The 21,205-nt window shown below is 39.3% G+C and overlaps 1 protein-coding gene across 1 annotated transcript in view; it reads right to left on the minus strand.

Annotated features, from left to right (window-relative positions):
• The window catches only part of LOC133454872 (lipoxygenase homology domain-containing protein 1), a 56,242-nt gene that overhangs the window by 6,190 nt on the left and 28,847 nt on the right, over nucleotides 1-21,205 (minus strand). Inside the window, exons 29-37 of the mRNA XM_061733589.1 lie at nucleotides 19,567-19,729; nucleotides 19,242-19,396; nucleotides 17,990-18,199; nucleotides 15,285-15,408; nucleotides 14,965-15,173; nucleotides 14,670-14,855; nucleotides 10,544-10,671; nucleotides 10,111-10,228; nucleotides 3,957-4,134 (exon numbers count right to left, since the gene is read on the minus strand). Coding sequence (XP_061589573.1) covers nucleotides 3,957-4,134; nucleotides 10,111-10,228; nucleotides 10,544-10,671; nucleotides 14,670-14,855; nucleotides 14,965-15,173; nucleotides 15,285-15,408; nucleotides 17,990-18,199; nucleotides 19,242-19,396; nucleotides 19,567-19,729 — 1,471 coding nt within the window. The remainder of the gene's footprint in view (nucleotides 1-3,956; nucleotides 4,135-10,110; nucleotides 10,229-10,543; nucleotides 10,672-14,669; nucleotides 14,856-14,964; nucleotides 15,174-15,284; nucleotides 15,409-17,989; nucleotides 18,200-19,241; nucleotides 19,397-19,566; nucleotides 19,730-21,205) is intronic.

Below are 21,205 nucleotides of genomic sequence, written 5' to 3' on the forward strand. Positions count from 1 at the left end.
ATTTCATTTGTTTTATACATTTTGATATTGTTCAGACCTCTGTTAATAAAGGAACCTGTGTGACATTTGGCACGAGGCTTTGTATTAAAACTGACTGTTTTATTTAAGGGTTTGCCTCACAAAAAAAATGAAGCTAACAGAGATGCTATGCTATAATGCTTTGGGGGAAACCCCAATTATGGCACAGAAAAAATATCGATATATATCGAGTATCGTCATTCAGCTAGAAAATATCGAGATATGACATTTGGTCCATATCTCCCAGCCCTACAGCACCTCCAAATCTGAGGCTATGGATTTCAGTCAGAAGAGGGTGCAATCACCATCTCCATGTTTGGAGTTGAGGTGCTGTCTCTAGTGGAGGAGTTTAAGTATGTCAGAGTCTTGCTCTGAAGTGAAGGAAGAACGGAGGGGGAGACCGTGGTGATTGTGATGAAAGAGCCGAGCAGAAAAGGCGAGGGGCTCCGTTTACCGGTTCAGCTAGGCTCCCACCCTCATCCAGGGTCATGAATTGTGAATAGTGACTGAAAGAATGAGAGTGCAGATTTAAGTGGCTGCAACCTCCTCAGGGTGGCTGAACTGGATGAGAAGCTCTGCCACTCAGGAGAGACTGTAAGTAAAGCTGCTGCTCCTCCACATTGAGAGGAGCCAGTTGAGGGCATGTCCACGTGGACCTAGAAACACTGGTGATATTATGTCTCCCAGCTGGCTAGGAAACACCTCGGCATTCCCCTGAAAGACCTGAAGGAGGTGGCTGGGCGGATGAAGGTCTGGGCCTGTGACCTGAACTAGTGGGTAGTAGGGATGGGCGGTATGGACTAAAAAATGTATCACGATAATTTCTGGCATTTATCCCGATAACGATAAAAATTATGATAAAAAAAATACCAATTCAACTCCACCTTTGTAACTATAAATCTATCACCACATACAGTCTTTGGAGCCCCCAAATCACTGCTCTAAAAGATACTAAATGCTACTGGACTACACCAATTAAATTGAATTGATAAAAACCAATTAAATGAGTTACACCTGTACTGCAAAACTGGAATGACTCAGATCCGCCATGTTTGTTACACAAACACGTATCAACGGGAATTTATCCTTTCTTTCTTTCTTGCTCATTTCTTTCTTTCTTTCTTTCTTTCTTTCTTTCTTTCTTTCTTTCTTTCTTTCTTTCTTCTTTCAGGCTCATTTCTTTCTTTCTTTCTTTCAGGCTCATTTCTTTCTTTCTTTCTTTCAGGCTCATTTCTTTCTTTCTTTCTTTCAGGCTCATTTCTTTCTTTCTTTCTTTCAGGCTCATTTCTTTCAGGCTCATTTCTTTCTTTCAGGCTCATTTCTTTCTTTCTTTCTTTCTTTCTTTCAGGCTCATTTCTTTCTTTCTTTCTTTCAGGCTCATTTCTTTCTTTCTTTCTTTCAGGCTCATTTCTTTCTTTCTTTCAGGCTCCTTCCTTCCTTCCTTCCTTCCTTCCTTCCTTCCTTCCTTCCTTCCTTCCTTCCTTCCTTCCTTCCTTCCTTCCTTCCTTCCTTCCTTCCTTCCTTCCTTCCTTCCTTCCTTCCTTCCTTCCTTCCTTCCTTCCTTCCTTCCTTCCTTCCTTCCTTCCTTCCTTCCTTCCTTCCTTCCTTCCTTCCTTCCTTCCTTCCTTCCTTCCTTCCTTCCTTCCTTCCTTCCTTCCTTCCTTCCTTCCTTCCTTCCTTCCTGTACGTTGTGCGTGGATTTAACGCAGAACCATAAATCAGCTTTACACAAAAACGTCATCAAGGGATGACAAATTCTTACCGTGGGGAATTTTTATACATCATGTACATCATGAACAGTAAAATATCACCCATTCCTAGTGGGTAGATGAATGGACAAGAAGCAAAGCAGTTGATGTGTAACTGTTTCTATGGTGTTAATGAGAGAGAGTAGTGTTGGGATGCTGCTTTTAGGAAACGTAATTAACATTGCTGGTACCTTGAAAGGATTTGTTTTTTTTTTCAAAAACCTCCATATATAGTCGTGTAAATACTTGATCCCCTGTCAATCCATAAGTGGATAATCCCCTAAGATCTTAAGGCACACTATTGCTGCATACAAAACAATGTGGATGATGCAGTACTTGCATGCATGTGCCTGAATGTTTCTATATACATCAGCCTGCCGCATTCTTCCCAGAGTTGAAGCGTAGGTGCAGGACTGCAGCTTAGCTTCTAGTAGCTGCCAGGGGGCAGAGAGCAGTCCTTTGAAGTCGGCTCAGACTTCTCGCCATGCTATCATATTGATCTGCAGCGCCTGTGAGCTGTAAAATGAAAAAGCCGGGTGACAAAGATGGAGCAGGAGTGTGGAGGACTTCTAAATAGGGTTTCTTTGGTTATTGTGTTGGAAAAGAGCATGAATTATGACAGATTTTCTCCTCCTTCAAAACCGAATCTCTGCACAAGGAGAAGTCAAATGAGGATCAGCAGGGGAGACATCTAAGCCAGCCTGGAGATCTGGACAGGAATTAAAAGCATCAGTTGGCAGATATTTAGTAATTATCTGCAAAAAGTAGTTTCACTCAATTTCTAATAAAGTGCTGGATGTTTATTGTTCAAAGGGTCCTTGAATTTGAAGCACTAGATGAGACGCACTTGATGAAAAATATATATCTCAAAACAAAAATCATGCTCAATTATATTACTAATTATAGACAATGCTTTAGCTTCCCTGCCCTGAGCATCCTTGGACCTGACATGATACTGACCCTGAGATGAAAGCTAAGACGGATAAAGGACAGCCTGATTAGCAGATTTAAAATGGTCTCATCTGTTGAATGCTTTTCAATCTTCCAGCACCTTTTGCTCACAGGTCTGATCCGAAAAGTCCACAACAATTCAGCTATTATTTGATGAAACTCAGAACCCCATTGATCCAGTAGCTTTTAACGTGGAAGCAGACTATCAACGGATAAATATGAGGATTTGATAAAATAATTAGATGAACTTTAATGGAAAAGCTGCAACACAAACATTGTGCGTCTTTTAATCATCCTCCCATAAACACTATTGGGTGAATGGGTAGATTTGTTTATATTTATGTATAGAAATGGGCAGCTAATTATATATGTGTGTGTGTGTATGCATATATATATATATATATATATATATATATATATATATATAGATATGTATATATATATATGTATATATATATATATGTATGTATGGGTGTATGTGTATGGATATGTATATATATGTGTATGTGTGTGAGTACGTGTGTAAGTATATATATATAGATATAGAGCATATGGAGTTAATATAGAGATAGTATGGGATAAATAAGTATATTTATATAAATATTTATATGGGCATGTGTGTACAAATATATAGGAATACTCAACTATGTGTATGTATGTATGTATGTATAGGTAACTGTGTGAGTACAGTGCGTGAGTATAATTATAGTATAGTTATTATAAATACTTTATAATAAATGATTAGTGAATGGGGGTAGGATTAAATAAGTTTACAATTCTTTCTATTCCTTTTTGCACATGTAATTAAGATATTAAGTGTTAAAGTATGAAATTCTTTTTTTTTTTTTGCTTTGTTTTCTTATTTTCTCTTTAATTGTTGTCTTTTACATGTACAAAATAAATCAAATCAAATCAAAACCAAATCCTCTTATTGTGTGAATAATTTCATATGTACAGGGTCAGTGTTCATATTGAACAATTACAACCTTTGTTGGAAGTTGCCACAATAAGCATGATGATGAAGATTTGAGACTAAGAAAGCTATCAAAGACTCAGTATTCAAACATGTTAGAAAAACAGCACCTTAAATAATTTGATAATGTACATTTCATGGAGAAATGCATAAAACACATCCCAAGTTACATATAAAAGTTTACAGCACTAATTATTCAGCGTGAAAGAAAGAAAAAGTGCAAAATCTCTTGTTTTTATTACACTTTTTCCCTGATGAGGACTTACCTGCGTTATCACTGGTCTTGACCTGGATGATGTAGGTGGTGAGCTCCACCATCACTTCCTCATCCACCACAGCTGCCATTTCACAGATCATGGTCCTCTTGGGCCCACATGTCTTGGAAAGCCACTCCTCATAGGTGAAGACGGACACCTCCTCTGTAATCAGGTTGCGTAGGATCACCTGGGTGGGGATAGTGAGCTTTTGAAATACTCTCTACAGAAATCTCATTTAAAATACTGACAAGGACTTTGAGATCAAAGCACCAGAAAAAAAAACACTTGCATTATAGTTGACTTAAAGTCCCTCTGTGTTGCAATATAACCTCTGATCACGTGGAGTCAACATATAAAAGTTCATGTAGCACCTGGCATGAAGCACAACAAACGGCTAGTGGGAACCAAGTGGCATTACAAGTCTTGTCAGACCATCCCCACATTACCCCTTTTCCACCAAACCGGTTCCAGGGCTGGTTCTGGGCCAGTTCTGATTTTGAAACCGGGATTTCTGTTCCCACTGATAAAGAACTGGTTCCGGACCAGAAAAACCAGTTCCATGGTAGCACCAACTCTTTGTTAGGCTAGAGCAGGGGTCGGCAACCCAAAATGTTGAAAGAGCCATATTGGACCAAAAACACAAAAAACAAATATGTCTGGAGCCGCAAAAAATTCAAAGTCTTGTATAAGCCAAAGAATAAAGGCAAATGGCGAAAGGCGAAATGTTGAAAAAAAAGTTGAAATGTTGAGAAAAAAGTCGAAATGTCGAGAAAAAAGTCAAAATTTAGAGAAAAAGGTTGAAATGTCGAGATTAATTTTGAAGTACAATCTCGAGAAAAAAGTAAAAATGTTGAGAAAAAAGTAAAAATGTCGAGAAAAAAGTAAAAATGTTGAGAAAAAAGTTGAAATGTCGAGATTAATGCTGAAGTACAATTTCGAGAAAAAAGTTGAAATGTCGAGATTAAAAAAGAGAAAAAAAGGAAAAAAGAGAAAGAAAGAGAACAAAAGAGGAAAAAAAGAAGAAAAAAAGGAAAAAAAAAAGGTCAAACATTTTTGAAAAAGCTCCAGGAGCCACTAGGGCGGCGCTAAAGAGCCGCATGCGGCTCTGGAGCCGCGGGTTGCCGATCCCTGGGCTAGAGGAAAGAACCGCTTACGTAAGCGGTGGGGGCCGAGTTATCAAGACCAATGGCAATAGCAAGACTGGGAGACGGAGACATTTTCAAATAGGCGACAAATTAATCTGGATGCATCAAAGCAGCAGTGGTCTGAGGAGACAGCCTGTCTTAGCGATGTGTCCACTGAGGTGCTACGTGGACCAAGTCCGTATTAGAGCAGATACGTTGTTGTTGCTTCAATGCTCACGCCAACGGAAACGCAGCAACGTAACTAACGTCTGCAGTGACGTAATGACGTGGCTCCCCTTAGCACCTGAGCTATGGAAAACCAAACCGGATCTCAGCTGGTTCCCAAGTTGAACGAGTTGTGAACCAGAACCAGCTCTGGAACCGGTTTGGTGGAAAAGGTGTATCAGAAACCCAGTATTGCAAGTGGTTCTTTCATCAACACAGCAGAGCTACATGCCCCCATGTGTTCAGAAGTGCTGCTGCATACCAAGTCTACCAAGCACCAGCTAAAAAGTTTCAGTTTCGTGTCAACAGTCAATAGTTAAAAAAAATAAAACATCACCACAGTTACTGGAAGGGAATAATTTGGCTGCTCATGACCATGAATAGCGAGAAGCAGGTATGGATAATGGATGCAAAGAACATGCGGCTGGCTGTGGTAGGAATGATTAATGTTGATCATCAAATTCTCCATCAAAGTGGTGGACTAATTAGTAAAACTGTTATTGCCATGCTCACAACCAGATGACCAGTTTGTCTATTTACTATGCTGCTCTTCACCAGAGGATGGTCTCAGCTATTATGGTGTCATCGTACTTACTAAAGGCAGCCAGTATTTGATATACTGCTTACTACATTGTATGCTCACAACACAAGCTGCGGTTACACAAATGGCCTACGTGTCGTGTCATCCAAGACAAATGATGGCAGATGTTGCTGCACATTCTCAGCCATCCTGGTAAGAATATTCCTAAATGCTAAAATTAGAAGTAACTTGAGCTCTCTGAGTAATTTTTGAAGTCCTTTCATCTATCTTCAAACTTCAGTTCTGACTGACTGGCGGGCAATTTCAATTTCATAACCTGTCATTTGCTGAAAGTCGTGAATCGTTTTCACGCCTGAGAAAGCACAGGACAACACAAGATGTCTTGGTTACTTGAGTCATAGTCTGAATGACCTCCTCTTTTTTATTCGTGATCGACAGCCTCTTTCACTCCTACCCCTTAATATCTAAGTTTAATTTCCACTATGTGTACATTACATTCCTGAAAAGAGAGTTTCTTATCCTTTCTGCAAAACAGGGATGGGCGGTATGGACTATAAAATGTATCACGATAATTTCTGGCATTTATCCCGATAACGATAAAAATGAGGATAAAAAAATAACAATTCAACTCCATCTTTGTAACTATAAATCTATCTCGCTCTCAGATCCGCCATGTTTGTTACACAAAAACGTCTTCCTTCCTTCCTTCCTTCCTTCCTTCCTTCCTTCCTTCCTTCCTTCCTTCCTTCCTTCCTTCCTTCCTTCCTTCCTTCCTTCCTTCCTTCCTTCCTTCCTTCCTTCCTTCCTTCCTTCCTTCCGCTCTCTCCTTCCTTCTTCCCTTCCTCGTTTTCTCCCTTCCTTCCTCCTTTCCTTGTTTTCTCCCTTCCTTCCTTCCTTCCTTCCTTCCTTCCTTCCTTCCTTCCTTCCTTCCTTCCTTCCTTCCTTCCTTCCTTCCTTCCTTCCTTCCTTCCTTCCTTCCTTCCTTCCTCCTTTCCTTCCTTCCTTCCTTCCTCCTTTCCTTGTTTTCTCCCTTCCTTCCTCCTTTCCTTCCTTCCTTCCTTCCTTCCTTCCTTCCTTCCTTCCTTCCTTCCTTCCTTCCTTCCTTCCTTCCTTCCTTCCTTCCTTCCTTCCTTCCTTCCTTCCTTCCTTCCTTCCTTCCTTCCTTCCTTCCTTCCTTCCTTCCAAAAATCAGCTTTACACAAAAACGTGAACGGGACGGGAATTTATCATTTTTACCGTGAGATGACAAATTCTTATCGTGAGGAATTTTTTTGACGGTTTATCGTGAACGGTAAAATATCACCCATTCCTACTGCAAAGGGTAGACTTTCCTGTGTTCCTGGCTGAATATTTTCTGCTGGATGCGGGTCAGTGCATTCCTCATGCTGCTCAGTTTCTGTTTTGTCCTTACGGTGAACCGGTTTTGGGTTGGAGATGTTATTTGGTTTGAAGTGTGCTGGGATGTTGTGTTTGGAAAAGAGCCTCCCCTGTTTCTTGGAAACTCCTGCCACACATGGAATGACAACATTCTTGTACTTATTCTTTTATTCCCCTTTTTTAATGCTGTGGGGTGTTTTTTTCCCCTCAGATTTCCTATCTGCCACGAGGAAGGTCTTCATCAGTACCCACAGTGACTCACATTTCAACAACACCTTATAGGCATCAACTTCAATTAGCACTGAAGATTTTCAGATGAGAGGTGCAACATATAAAAAAATAGAGCATAACAAGTCCATTTGCTTTCTGTTTCAAGCCTTAGCCTCATAATATGTAAGGATAAATCATTTTCCATGGGCTTGTACACAAACAGAGGTGTTTTCCTGGAAGTCCTGAGAAACATTTGACTTTTAGACACAGACTTGGCTCACTTGTGTGAGCTGTCCTTTCTGCATATTTATCTGTGCTGATTGCTATGCTGGAAGTCTGCCCGGCACATTGTTGAGTCCATTTCAATAAACAGACCCGGCAAACCATAAAAAGTGGCACATCTGCTTGTGATGCTGAACACACAAGTCTCTTTGCGGGGTTAAGTCAAGGAGATGTTCACAGTAGCTGAGTCCCAGGAGCACACAGACAGGGTTCGGCATTGTTCCTGACGGCTCTGCTGCTCCGCCGGCACGCTGCCTTTACCAGAGAAGACATTTGCATAGAAACTGTGTTGTGTTTCGTTAAAGCTCCCTGCCTGAGACTTCAGATTGAATTTGGAGACAGCCGGTGTCCTCACAGGGTCATTTCAACAATTATAGTGCAGTCACACAATAAATATTAAACATTTATAGCAAATATACAAAGAATTTCCTCTCAGAGCCTGCATGAGTGTGTGTTTGTATTAATAACGTGTGTGTGTGATGGTAATGCACCATCAACGGTACGGAGAATAAAATGGATCAATATGCTGACTGCAGGAGTTTGGTTTCTGCAGTGTATGTGTGTGTACTTGCATGTGCTTGTGTTTTCTGTGAAGGTGAATTATTTACCACTCTCCAGCAGGCAGGAATAGACGGGTGTCTGTGTGATGCATTAAAGCGAATGATCCTGTGACCTACAGCAAAGTTTCAGGATAGACACATAAATATAGCTTTTGTGCGATGGATGTTGGAAGAAGTCGTCCATTCCAGTTTAGTTTTTTAAGCTCCTGGTTTTATGTTTTATGTACTAGAGGTTTTCTCAAAGATCCTCTATACAGAAGATAGCGCATTACCGTTACTGCCAATGGTATGAATAGGTATACACTTCCTGTCTCCTTAGTGGGCGTGGCCGCCCCTCTCCCCACATCGTTTTGGAACATACAACACTAGATACAGTACAACTTTCTTCCAAAAAGACTTAAATAATAAAAATAACAGTATTATTAAGCAAAGAAGCAAGTTTTATTTTAGTTTTAAACTTCATTTTATCCGATGGGAAAACGATGAGAGCCAAATCTCGCGAGAGTGTGTTGCTCAGACAGAGACAGGTCTCAAACAAAGTTCATTTTCTCCTAATCTGTCGGTCTGAAAATTGCCATTTTGGTGTCAGAATGTTCAGAAGGTTTGTGGCTTTTGGAAAATGGGTCCCATATTTACTTAGGTTACTATGGGGCGAAGGAATTGGTAATAATCTGTGCTCACGTTCACTTTTCCCATAGGACTCAATAGACTCAGGACCTACTTCCGGTCTCCTAAAGGGGCGTGGCAGTCACGTGACACAGATACAGGAAACCGAACCGTAGTGGGCTGTCTCGTTTATTGAACGTCTCTGGTTTTCTCTTCATAGGCAGTTAGACATGGAGGAGAACATAGAGTTCACGTTTAGAACCAAATGTTTCAATAGAGCAGGGGTGTCAAACTCATTTTGCTTGGCGGGCCGGATTTGACCAATTCTTTTCTCGTGGGCCGCACACTCAAAATAACAAAAACGGTGCAGAAAATTTTTTCTCTAATTCTTTTTTTTTTACTATTCTTATCTAATCCAATATCAGTTTAGTTAATTTTAAAGGAAATATGCACTTTGTTTACACTACAAAATATATTTCTTCAGGATCTTTTCTTGATATTTCTCGTTTTTTTTAAATTATGTAAGATACTTTTAATATCATTTTACAAAGATAAACAGAAACAAGTATGTTTTTTTTATATTTCGCTTTTTTATAGGAAATGTAATTAAAAGCAAAATCTTTCTTATTACATCCGAGAGTGTTTCTTTGTGATTTAGAGATTTTTCCAGTACAATTAAGTGTATTTATTTTTAAAAATTGGCGCGGATATTTACGACAGTGTGCCGAAAAAGTCAGCAGTTCTCTTTTAACTGTTTTACTTTGTCACTATCCTCGTATTCAAAACTGAAATTCTCCGAATAAATATCTTCTATCATCTTTTTTAGCAGTGATATTTTTCCTGCGAAAATATATAATAGTAATCAGTTAATAAAAATAAACGAACGTCTACAAAGAAATAAAATCGGCAAATGCATTCTAGAAAACTAAAAAACTGTCGAAAACTGCTCTATTAGTGGAATAACAATGGATTTGTAGAAGAAATATATTATCGGATATGCTGCGATTCATGGCAGTTATTTATGCCTTCCTTTTTAGTAAATTAACATTTCGGTTTTTTGAGTTGGAAACTTCTCGCGGGCCGCATGAAAACCTCTCTCGGGCCGCAAATTTGACACCCCTGCTATAGTATTTGTCAGCTATTAGCTTCAGCTCAAATTATTTTCTATATTTGCATGTTGCTATTACCTGAACATTTTTGTATGTGTCTTTGAGTTAATCTGTACGAGGCAAGCTGACCTTGTCAAGAAACCAGTCGGGTCTACTGCCGGAGCCGTCGATGCGGAGCCTCATTTTCCTCAGCGGGGCAATGTCATCGATCTCCATGTTGAACGTGTCTTCCTGACCACGCTCAAACCTGTCGGCCGCAACAAGTGATGAAGAATTTACCGTCTTGAATTTAGATTCACATTTTAACTATGAGATTATTAACACTTTTATTTTTATCAACTTTTATTTCTACAGGTAAAATCTCATTGAGACCCATGGTCTCATTTACAAGAGAGACCTGATTTAGGAAGGCAGCAGCAAAACACAAAGTTACAGACTAACTGAACGTACAAGAGACAAAAACAAAACAGAAACACAAGATAATCAATAATAATAAAATTAAGTTGAAAAAAAAAAATATATATATATATATATAGATATATAAAAGCTTTCTTTCTGCTACCTGTCCTCGTTCTTCCGCAGCACCATCTCCTCTGTGCTACCGTTGGCCCCAAACACAGACATGAAGATCTGGGTATCTGTTCCTGCGTTCTGCACGTCTCCCGTTACAACCGTCACCGCGTAGATGATCTGGCAATGAAAACACATCACGTACTTTACATTCAAATCTCAAAACCAGCCCTCCCAAGCAAAACTCCTGAAAACTAAGACATTCATTTATTTAGGAAACAATGGGTGATTAAATTAATACGCACTCTAAAAGACAATCATACTGTAAACACCTTTAATATTAAAACCGGTTTCTTTTTCTGGGATTAATTAATATTAATGAGGCGTCAATGTCACATATAGGTACAAGGACTTATTTAGCAACAATTTTAAGACAGCATTGGATAAGGCTAAACAGGACATGTTGCGATGGTCCAGTCTGCCCTTATCACTGGCTGGGAGAATCAACTCAGTTAGAATGACAATTATGCCAAGGTTTCTATTTTTGTTTCAGACAGTGCCGGTTTTTATACCCAAGTCATTTTTCAAAAATCTAAATAAATGCACATCAACTTTTATTTGGAACAAAAATCTACCCCGTATCAGGAAGGAATATCTGGAAAGGCAGAAGGAGGAGGGAGGATTAGCGTTGCCCAATTATATGCATTATTACTGGGCTGCCAACCTCCACAAACTGGTATACTGGGTCCACGACCCGCCAGAGGGAGAAGCACCAGTCTGGGTGCTAATGGAGCAACACTCATGCAACCCAGTATCATTGTGTTCACTGGTGTGTGCCCCAATACCCTTAAGTAAACACTACTTTACTAAGTATCCAGTTATCCGCGGGTCACTCAGGATCTGGTCACAGTTCAGAATCCACTTTAACAGTAGAGAAGCCCTCCCCACGGCCCCCATTGTGTCGAATCCTATGTTTCCTCCCTCCCTTATAGATTCCGCGTTTCAGTTGTGGTCTAGAAATGGGGTCAAGTGTGTGAAGGACCTTTTTAAAAACAGCATTTTTAGATCATTCCAGCAGTTAAGCACGGACTTCAATATCCCTAAGTGCAATTTCTTCAGGTATCTACAGGTCCGTAGTTTCATTAAAACACACTTCTCTCCGTCTCTGAACTCACCACAAAGTAGCTGGATAGATGAGCTACTGAATACGGACCCTACCCATAGGGGTATGGTGTCCATCCTATATGAAAACATCCAGAAATCGGCTTCCCCATCCCTTGGACACATAAGAATGCAGTGGGAGGAGGAGCTAGGGATAGAAATGTCAGATTTGGAGTGGCAGCGCGCAATAAAATTTGTACACTCATCTTCTGTGTGCATCAGGCACGGGCTGATACAGTTCAAGGTGGTCCATAGGCTGCATCTGTCCAGGAGCAGGCTAGCTAAAATGTACCCAGGCTCTGACCCATCTTGCCCTAGATGTAACCTGGAGCCGGCTGATCTCAGCCATATGTTCTGGGGGTGTCCCAGGCTGGCTAAATTCTGGATAGAGGTATTCCAAACCTTCTCATCTGTGTGTGGCAAAGACATCAATCCTAACCCTTTGACCTCCATCTTTGGTGTGGTGCTGGAAGAGGCGCAGCTATCGGCTATTCAGGCAGAGGTTATAGCTTTTTCCACTTTACTGGCAAGACGACTGATTCTGTTAAGCTGGAAGAAAGCAACACCACCCTGACATAAACGCTGGGTGGAGGCGGTGATGGCACACCTCAAACTTGAACACCTCAAGTACACCATTCGGGGCTCCTCCCAAAAGTTCTACAAAGCCTGGCAACCATTTTTATCCTACTTTGAACGGGAATTTCTTTCTGCTGATTCAGGCAATCCTGGCACTTGATTCTATTTTAATTTTATTTTAATTATACTTTTTATTTTATTTTATTTTATTTTTTTTTATTTATTTATTTATTTTTCCAATATACTTTCATTTAATTTTTATTTATTTACTTATTTACTTATCAATATTACATTACTTGTTTTATTTACCCCCCCCCCCATAGGTTATGTGTGCACTGTTATTGAGTGGCTTCGTGTTTGAATGTTTTATGTGAAAAATTAATACAAATATTTGAATAATAATAATTAATATTAATGACTATATTGCTAATAGAAATGGGCGCAATAAACAAATCTCAGTAAAAGTATATCTTAAAATTGACATACATAGCAAATTTTATTTTAGTTTAGGATTATGGTATGACTACTGTATCAAAGAAGTAACTAAACTTAAACTTAAATCTCTTAGTGTCAACCTTTTATTCAAATTCTAATATGAAACTAAACACTAATGAATTTTAGATAAATGAAACAGAGTCAACAGATGTTTCTACTAGTAGATTTTTACGAAATACTTCAGTTTGAAAGCTTTTTTACATCAGTTTTCTTTTAATGTTGTTAAAATAATGTTAAGGTTTTTATGTACTCTGGCCGGACGTAGCACGTGGAAGGATCCCGTCATTCCAGCCAGGTCCTCCCCACCCCCTCTGGTGCCCCGGCTGGCCAGAGGGGGCATGTGTAGCCCAGGACTGCTGCATTTTGAACCCAGGACCTTCTAGCTGTGAGACGGCTGCAGAACCAGCTGCACCACGGTGCCCCCCATGTATACGTTATCAAGAGTCAGTTATGTTAATTCAGTGTGCAAGTAATGGGTGTGCCTTATCTGTGACACAGTGCAATGTTCCGAAAAAGGAAGTCCGCCTTTTCTCAATCAGCTTTTTCATATAAAGCTATTAAGGAAAGGAAACGGCTCCCGGACAATCTAATGAACATGGCTGACTTCCAGTAGTGGACAGTAACGGAGTAAATTTACTTGAGTACTGTACTTAAGTACATATCCAGAGGATTTGTACTTTACTTGTGTATTAGATTTCTTTGGTACTTATTACTCTTACTTGAATACATTTCCAAGACAAATATTTTTACTTTTACTCAAGTAAATTTCTAGGAAGGCTGAAAAGTACTCGTTACTTTCAGGTCTGCTCTTTTTTCTTCTTCCCTAATATCCTATTTTTAGACAGATATTGGGAGACAGGCACAGAGACAGACAAGACAGACATTGGGAGACAGTTTGTTATGCTTTATATTGCTATATTGTACTGGTACACGTCCTTCCTGTAAAGTTAAGTGACTTCAACATTGAGTTATTGAAAGCAGAGATGTAGTTTTTTGTAAAGCAGTGGTCTTTGAGGGGGATCCAGACTTAGTTGGATGGTGCAGGTTCATTTGGTTTCAGTTCATGATTGTTAATAAACTCTGCATCATCTGCTGTCCTCTTATGATCCCATTCATTTGATTTGTTTTTGGTGTTTCTGCAGGTTTTATATAACATTGTGGTTCTAAAAGCAGCACATCAGTGCAGCTGGTTTCAAAGAGTTCATTCTAAGAAACAAGAGTTAAAAGATCCTTAAATTAATTTAGAAAAAATATAGTAATTTACTGATGTGGAAAATAAGAAATTTACTCTTACTCTTACTTTTACTTAAAGTAAATTTAAAAGCATTTACTTTTGGATACTTAAGTACCTTTAAAAGCAAGTACTTTTCTACTCTTACTCGAGTAATATTTTAACTGAGCTACTTTTACTTGTAACGGAGTAAATTTTGACCAGTAGTATTTGTACTCTTACTCAAGTACTGGGGTCGAGTACTCTGTCCCCCTCTGCTGACTTCCATAGTTTTTCTAGGGCCGTCAAAAAGTGGCTTTTGGATAGTCAGTCCTGTTCTCATTGAAAATACCAGACGGGTATTTGGCCATCAGATGGTACCCTTGTGGGTGCCATCTGATGGCATTTGGATTTTCTGATTTATTTATCTTGACCCAACCTTATTTAAGGTTCAATTATTCTAATCTATGTTATTTTAATCAGTCTGTATTTTGTACTTCCACTAAGTGCTTTAAATGTTAACCTTTTATTGTGGTTTCAGGACATTGTACAGTAGTTTGTTTCTTGTATTTGCATTTGAATACTGTCATTTTAAACCCTAATGTGTAGTATTTATGTTTGTCAAGGACTACAGATGGAAATTAGCTTGAGGCTAACTCTGGTGCAGCCATCTTTTTAATGTACCTGCACATTGTCCTTTAAATAAATAAATAAGTTGCTCTTGTTCAATTTGTACCTGTTGGGAGATAGAAATGGCCTCTGCATCCAGCACATTGAATATTCTGGCAGTTAACCCATCCCCGCGATCTTTGGCCAGCCAGCACTTGCAGACAAAGGTATATCTGACTCCTTTGGTTGGCACAGCAACGGACAGCTCGTCAACGAGCCAGCAGCTCTCTGGAGTAGCGCCATCGTGGCCGAGCTGCAGTGGAGGACAGGTACAATCACTTCAATCAACAAGGGTGCATTTTTTCTGCACACTGATGTCTGTGTCATAACACATGAGAGAGCATGACTGTCCCATTGCTCACCTCCACCTTTTTGATCTCCCCCACATCTGAACCGTGGGACTCAAAGCTCTCCAGGGAGCCGGCCTCGAAGCCCTTCCTCCCATCTGACAGGTCGAGCCATAGCATCTCTGTCTTGGTGTGATTGACCCCGACAATGATCACATACGCCCTGCTGGCGGTGCTTGCATCACGCTCCAGCCCCGTGCAGATGCTGATGTGGTATGGTATAACTGGACAAGAAGGGCACTTCAATTATTCATCAACTGGAGCGTCCGATTATGTAACTAATACCAGTCACCTGCAGAGCAGTGGATGATGAAGCCACTTCTGATATTTCTTACTTGGGAGCTCAATATCTTCCTCTTTCTTCTTCTTGCTCTTTTTGTTCATGTTACTGTCAACACTCTTCAGTGTCAGGGCTGAGGTCTTTTTACTGTTTAGGTTCTCTCGAACCCCTTCATAACCCTAAAATACACACAACACAGTCAGTGATGCACAGAAACACACTAACAGATACTTTTACAGGGATGCAATGTGATGAAACGGCAATTAAATGTGACGACGCAACAGATGGGGTACCTATTCAGGCAATAATAGGGGACAATAACCTGAGAACACACGTTAGAGAAGGGGGCAAACCCTTGGCTGGATATATCACTTAAGATTTGGTTTAAATTAATTGCAAAAAATGACTTAAGAACTCAAAGTAAATTATTAAGATGGATCGGGTACGATTCCGAATTCATACCAAATAGAATAGATTATAGTTTTAAAAATTGGGAAAGGGGACCAACGATATTCTGGGAGCTCTTAAGAAAGAAGGAGATTAAAAGTTTTCAGGAGATAAAAGACCAATATAATCTAACAAATACAGATTTATACAGGTATTTGCAATTACGACACTATCTAGAGCAGACGATGAGGGGGGGTATAGAGGGGAGGGGGACAGAAATTATGGGAATGTTCACTTCAGCATATGAATCAAAACTGGGAAAAAAGCTAATTTCAAAATTTTATAAGGGAGTGGAAGATTTAAAGGAAATGGACACGGTGTATATAAAAGAGAGGTGGGAGAGGGACGCAAATATTACCATATCAGTGGACGAATGGGAAGAGATAAGTGAAAAGCAGTGGAGAACGACCTGTTCATTAACTTGGAGAGAACATGGCTGGAAGAACATTGTGAGATTTTTTAGAACACCAGCACAGGCAAAGTATCGGGATACAAAGTGTTGGCGACTGTGTGGGGCGGATAAAGCTGACCATTTTCACGTGTTCTGGAGTTGTCCCTCCATTCGCAGCTACTGGCAGGAACTTAAGAACTGTATGGACAAAGTATTGAAGGTAAATCTTCCACCTACATTCAAGGTATTATACTTGGGGAAACTGGACGTAGATTTGGGGACAAACATATTTTTAGGATAATGTTGATTGCAAGTAAGAAAGCAATTACCAGAAAGTGGATGAAGGATGAGGTACCTAAGGTGGAAGACTGGGTTGAGGTTATACACGATATATATGGGATGGAAAAGTTAACTTTCTCTGTGAGACTAGAGATGGACAGATTTAAAAAAAATTGGGAAAGCTGGTTAGAGTACATAAAACCAATTAGGTCAGACTTTATTTGAGTTGTACATCATGGGAACAAAGACCCCTAGTTCATAGCTACAGATGTTGAAATGTTCTATTTTTTTTTTTATTTTAATTTATTTTATTTTATTTCATCATATTTGCCTGTTAAGTCCCTCAACTGGGGAAAAAGAAAAAGAATGAACCACTGTGTACATGTTATATGGTGAAGATGTTCAATAAAAAGAAAATTAAAAAAATAAATAAATGTGACGACGTAGGGCAGCGGGCAGCATGTTGGCTTAGTGGTTAGCACTGTTGCCTCACAACAAGAAGGTTAATGGTTTGAATCCCAGCAAGGGTCTTTCTTTGTAGAGTTTGTATGCACTCCCCATATTCAGGTTTCTACCAATACTCATGTATGTTAAGTTAATTGGTGATTTTAAATTTCCCTTTGGAGTGACCCCATCTTTCACCTGATTGCATTTGACAGTATCCAGCATTTTTCTTTTATTTACTCCTTACTTTTGAACATAAAAGCCTGCAGGCCTGCTTAAGACTCATTGAAGGAGTAGTCGTGTGCTTACATTTTGTGTGAGGTGACTTTTGCATGAAAAGAACAGTCTCTAATTGAGAGTACGTAGAAGGAGCGGGTGCTACTGAGATGGAGTTTATTTTTAGGTGTGTGCCATATTTTTAAGAATCATTCGAAACTATGAAAGCAATATGCCGAGCTACACTTCTCTAAGCTTTCACAGACTGGTTTTGGAGGGATGCAGCAAGCTAATGTAGGCGCTGGTTACGTTATGAAAACTGCTGTCTGCACACTTTACCTGCCACACTACGTTGTGTTTGCGCTCAGAAGAAGAGTACTTTAAAGAAAGCACCTGTTCCTGAAGAAAAATGCTGCTTTGAAGGTGAAGAGACCCACAGTGGAATATCTTTGGGTCATTTATTTGCAATGTTCATCTTCCTCAAGCTATTAATACCACTGGTATCAATGTTTATCTTCTCATCCGTCCTTCTCTTTCCTTTGTTCAGCTCAATCCTCAGTTACTAATTATAAGTATCTCATAACCATCATTGTTCTCCATAGTTGTTGTAGTTTGTTGTGCTGGTCTACCTCCTCTTTGTCTCTTCTGAGCATGTTTGCAGGCCAGAGCTTCAGGAGCTGCATGCTGACCTGCATTCTCACCCTCGGATCATCCCACTGCTGCTTCCACCTGTCTCTTTTCCTGCTCTGCCCAGCTGGCCTCCGACCCCTTATGATCCAGGTCCTGGTCCAGGTTTCCTCCCTCCTAAAGGGGAGTTTTTCCTGCCACTGTTTGGCTTAAGGTTTTTCTCCCACTAGGGGAGTTTTTACCTGCCATTGTTTATGTTATAATTGCTCGGGGTCATGTTCTGGGTCTCTGGAAAGATCCTAGAGACAAGTACATGTTGTAATAGATGCTGTATAAATAAAATTGAACTGAATTACCTTGACATAGAAGACTCTTTCAATACGTCTGTCTTCCCTTTTTCTGGAAAGCCAGCGTTCACATAAGAAGAGGAAGACCTCCTCCGTGTCAATATCAACAATCTCCACTTGGTCCAAGTTCCAGTCGGGACTCACCAGGCTGTTGTCATGGCGAATTCTTATTTTAAAAACTTGGCCAAGGTCAACTGCCTCTATGGTGAATTTATCCACCTGAGAGGGAAAAAACAACAACACAAGAAATAAGATGTATTTTTACGAGCAGAGCTATTTTGGTTTGGTTTTGAAGTTTTGTTATTTACACTACATTTGTTGTGATTTTCAGCTGTTTTGTCTAGACCAGGGGTTGGCAACCCGCGGCTCTAGAGCCGCATGCAGCTCTTTAGTGCCGCCCTAGTGGCTCCTGGAGCTTTTTCAAAAATGTTTGACCTTTTTTTTCTCTTTTTTTTCTCTTTTTTCTTCTTTTTTTCCTTTTTTCCTCTCTTTTTCTTCCTTTTTCCTTTCCTTTTTAATCTTGACATTTAGACTTTTTTCTCAACATTTCGATTTTTTTCTCAACATTTAGACTTTTTTCTCGAAATTTTGACTTTTTTCTCAACATTTCAACTTTTTCTTTACATTTCGACTTTTTTCATGAAATTTTGACTATTTTCTCGGCATTTCGACTTTTTTCTCAACATTTCGACTTTTTTCTCGAAATTTTGGCTTTTTTCTCAACATTTCGACTTTTTTCTCGACATTTCGACTTTTTTCTCAAGATTGTAATTCAAGATTAATCTTGACATTTCGACTTTTTTCTCGAAATTTTGACTATTTCCTCGACATTTCGACTTTTTTCTCAACATTTCGACTTTTTTCTCGACATTTCGACTTTTTTCTCAAGATTGTAATTCAAGATTAATCTTGACATTTCTACATTTTTCTCGACATTTCAACTTTTTTCTTGACATTTCGACTTCTTTCTCGAAGTGCATAATAAAAAAAGAAATCTCCCCCCAGTTATAACTAATATATAAACATGCAGCATGTGTTGCCTTCATTCTAAGGCTGATACAAGACTTTTCATTTTTTGCGGCTCCAGACATATTTGTTTTTTGTGTTTTTGGTCCAATATGGCTCTTTCAACATTTTGGGTTGCCGACCCCTGGTCTAGACTGTAAACAAAACATGCGATCTTTAGCCATGCGATCTTTCCATTACATGGAATGAGAGTAAGGACACAGATAACAGAGTCACAAACTGGAGGCTTCCTTACAGATCCTCGTTCAAACTTATTGCTGTTGGTCTCTGACTTGCGGAGTTTCCTCTCCCCAGTATCTCCTAGGTCCCCATAAATGGTGAGGAAGACGTTGGCATCGGTGCCAGCTCCATGCACGTCACCTGTCATCACTGACACGTCGTATGTATGAGCTGTAGTTGGGGAGAATGATTATGAGAAGCACACACGTAAAACTAAAGGAATTTTCCATCTGTAGACGCTGCTTTCATAACAGAGTCATTCAGGAATATAAATAACAGAGAAAAATTTGTATCCAGGTTTCAAAGAAAAGTAATGCTCAGGAAAAAAATGCACAACATACTCTCTAAGGCATCGTCCACCTCAACCTCAGTCACTTTCAGGCTGCCGTCCCTGGAAAGTTTTTCAGTGATGATGTCAGAGGGCACCAGCTCCCTCACTGTTTCTCCATCATCCTCCGACTTGGCCAGCCAGCGCTCACAAGGGAATATGACCGTCTCTGAACCCTGTAAAGAGAAAAACATGTTAAAAGCATAAAGGCTGATTCATTCTTACAATTCAAGTAGACAAAAACATCTTTAAGGTAGTGTTAATTTTTTCTGAGCAGACCACCAGTCTGTACATTTAGTTGGGCCAAGGCTATATTTTACAGCTATGATACCAGAATGGCCCTAGCGAATCACTTTTCTCTGCCTAGGCCCAGAACCAATGCATTGAAAAAAACAGTAATGTATAGAGCAGTCGCACACTGGAACCATCTCCCCCCATGTATAGTTGCAATAAACAAGATGTCAAGTTTTAAAAGGAGACTGAAGCAGCTGTGGTTCAGAAGGAAATCATGATCGGCCATGGGTATATATTGTGATTATTGTGCAAATTATATGTATATTATATATATTATAAATTTAATAGTAAATATATTCTAAATCACTGTAGGCTATGAGTGTATATATAGTTTAGAAGTATGAGTATATTATAATGTATGAGTATATTATGATATGTAATATATTTATACTACTATAAATAGAGGTAAGGGTATATTATGAATTATAAAGTCGTTGCAAACTATTTTGCTCAAAAGTGGAACAGATCTGGTGACAGTAGCAATTATTGTTAAGATGTGGATGGTTGTTTACTTAATCTTTTATTTTTGGTTCAATTTATTATTTCAGGAATTGTAGAGAATGTTTTTCACCCTTTTTGAGTTGGATTATTGTCATCTTTTGTATGTCTATGTGTGGACCCCAGGAAGAATAGTCTTCCCATGGTGAAGACTAATGGGGATCCTTTTTAATAAACAAATAAACAAATGAACAAATATTTTGCTGCTCTTAGCAGTTTTGGTTTAATCAAGTGACCAAGGCTAAATTTCCCATCACAATACTGACAGTCAATCTCTGTGCTTGTTTCTAAGAAGAGAGTGAGTCAACGAAGAGGTGAACTTCAAGGTGAAGTTTTGCTTTTTTTATGAGCTTTGACTCACAATATGAGATCATAGTGAACTGGAGCCCGCTCACTCTTTCATGAGGACATCTCCCCCTACTGACAACAAATGGTGTTGCATGTGTGTTAGAAGATGTTGGGAGATGCAAGTCTGTTGCTGCATCCAATAATAAGAGAGATAAAGGATTTCTTCAGCAGTGCAACAATAATATAATATCCAGTGGTGTAATTTAATCTTGTACATTTATCTTTACTATTGGCACCATTGGTTATAGGAGCAAATATTGTACTTTTTATTTTGCTACATTTATCTGAAAGCTTTAGTTTCTGCTTACTGTAAATGATCAAGCTTTTATAAGCAAAACATAAAGACACAGTGTGATATAAAATGCCTCCTGTCCTTGTGATGCTTTTTGCATGGTTTTAGCTGAAACGTGCAGCATACGGTCGTAAGAAAGGTGTTTCTCATCTGCTTATATCGCAGGTAGCATCAGTGGTCCCAGTTCTGTTCATCAATTCTTCGTTTACACTGTTAAACT

Source organism: Cololabis saira, chromosome 11 (assembly GCF_033807715.1).
Source record: "Cololabis saira isolate AMF1-May2022 chromosome 11, fColSai1.1, whole genome shotgun sequence".
NCBI lineage: Eukaryota > Metazoa > Chordata > Actinopteri > Beloniformes > Belonidae > Cololabis > Cololabis saira.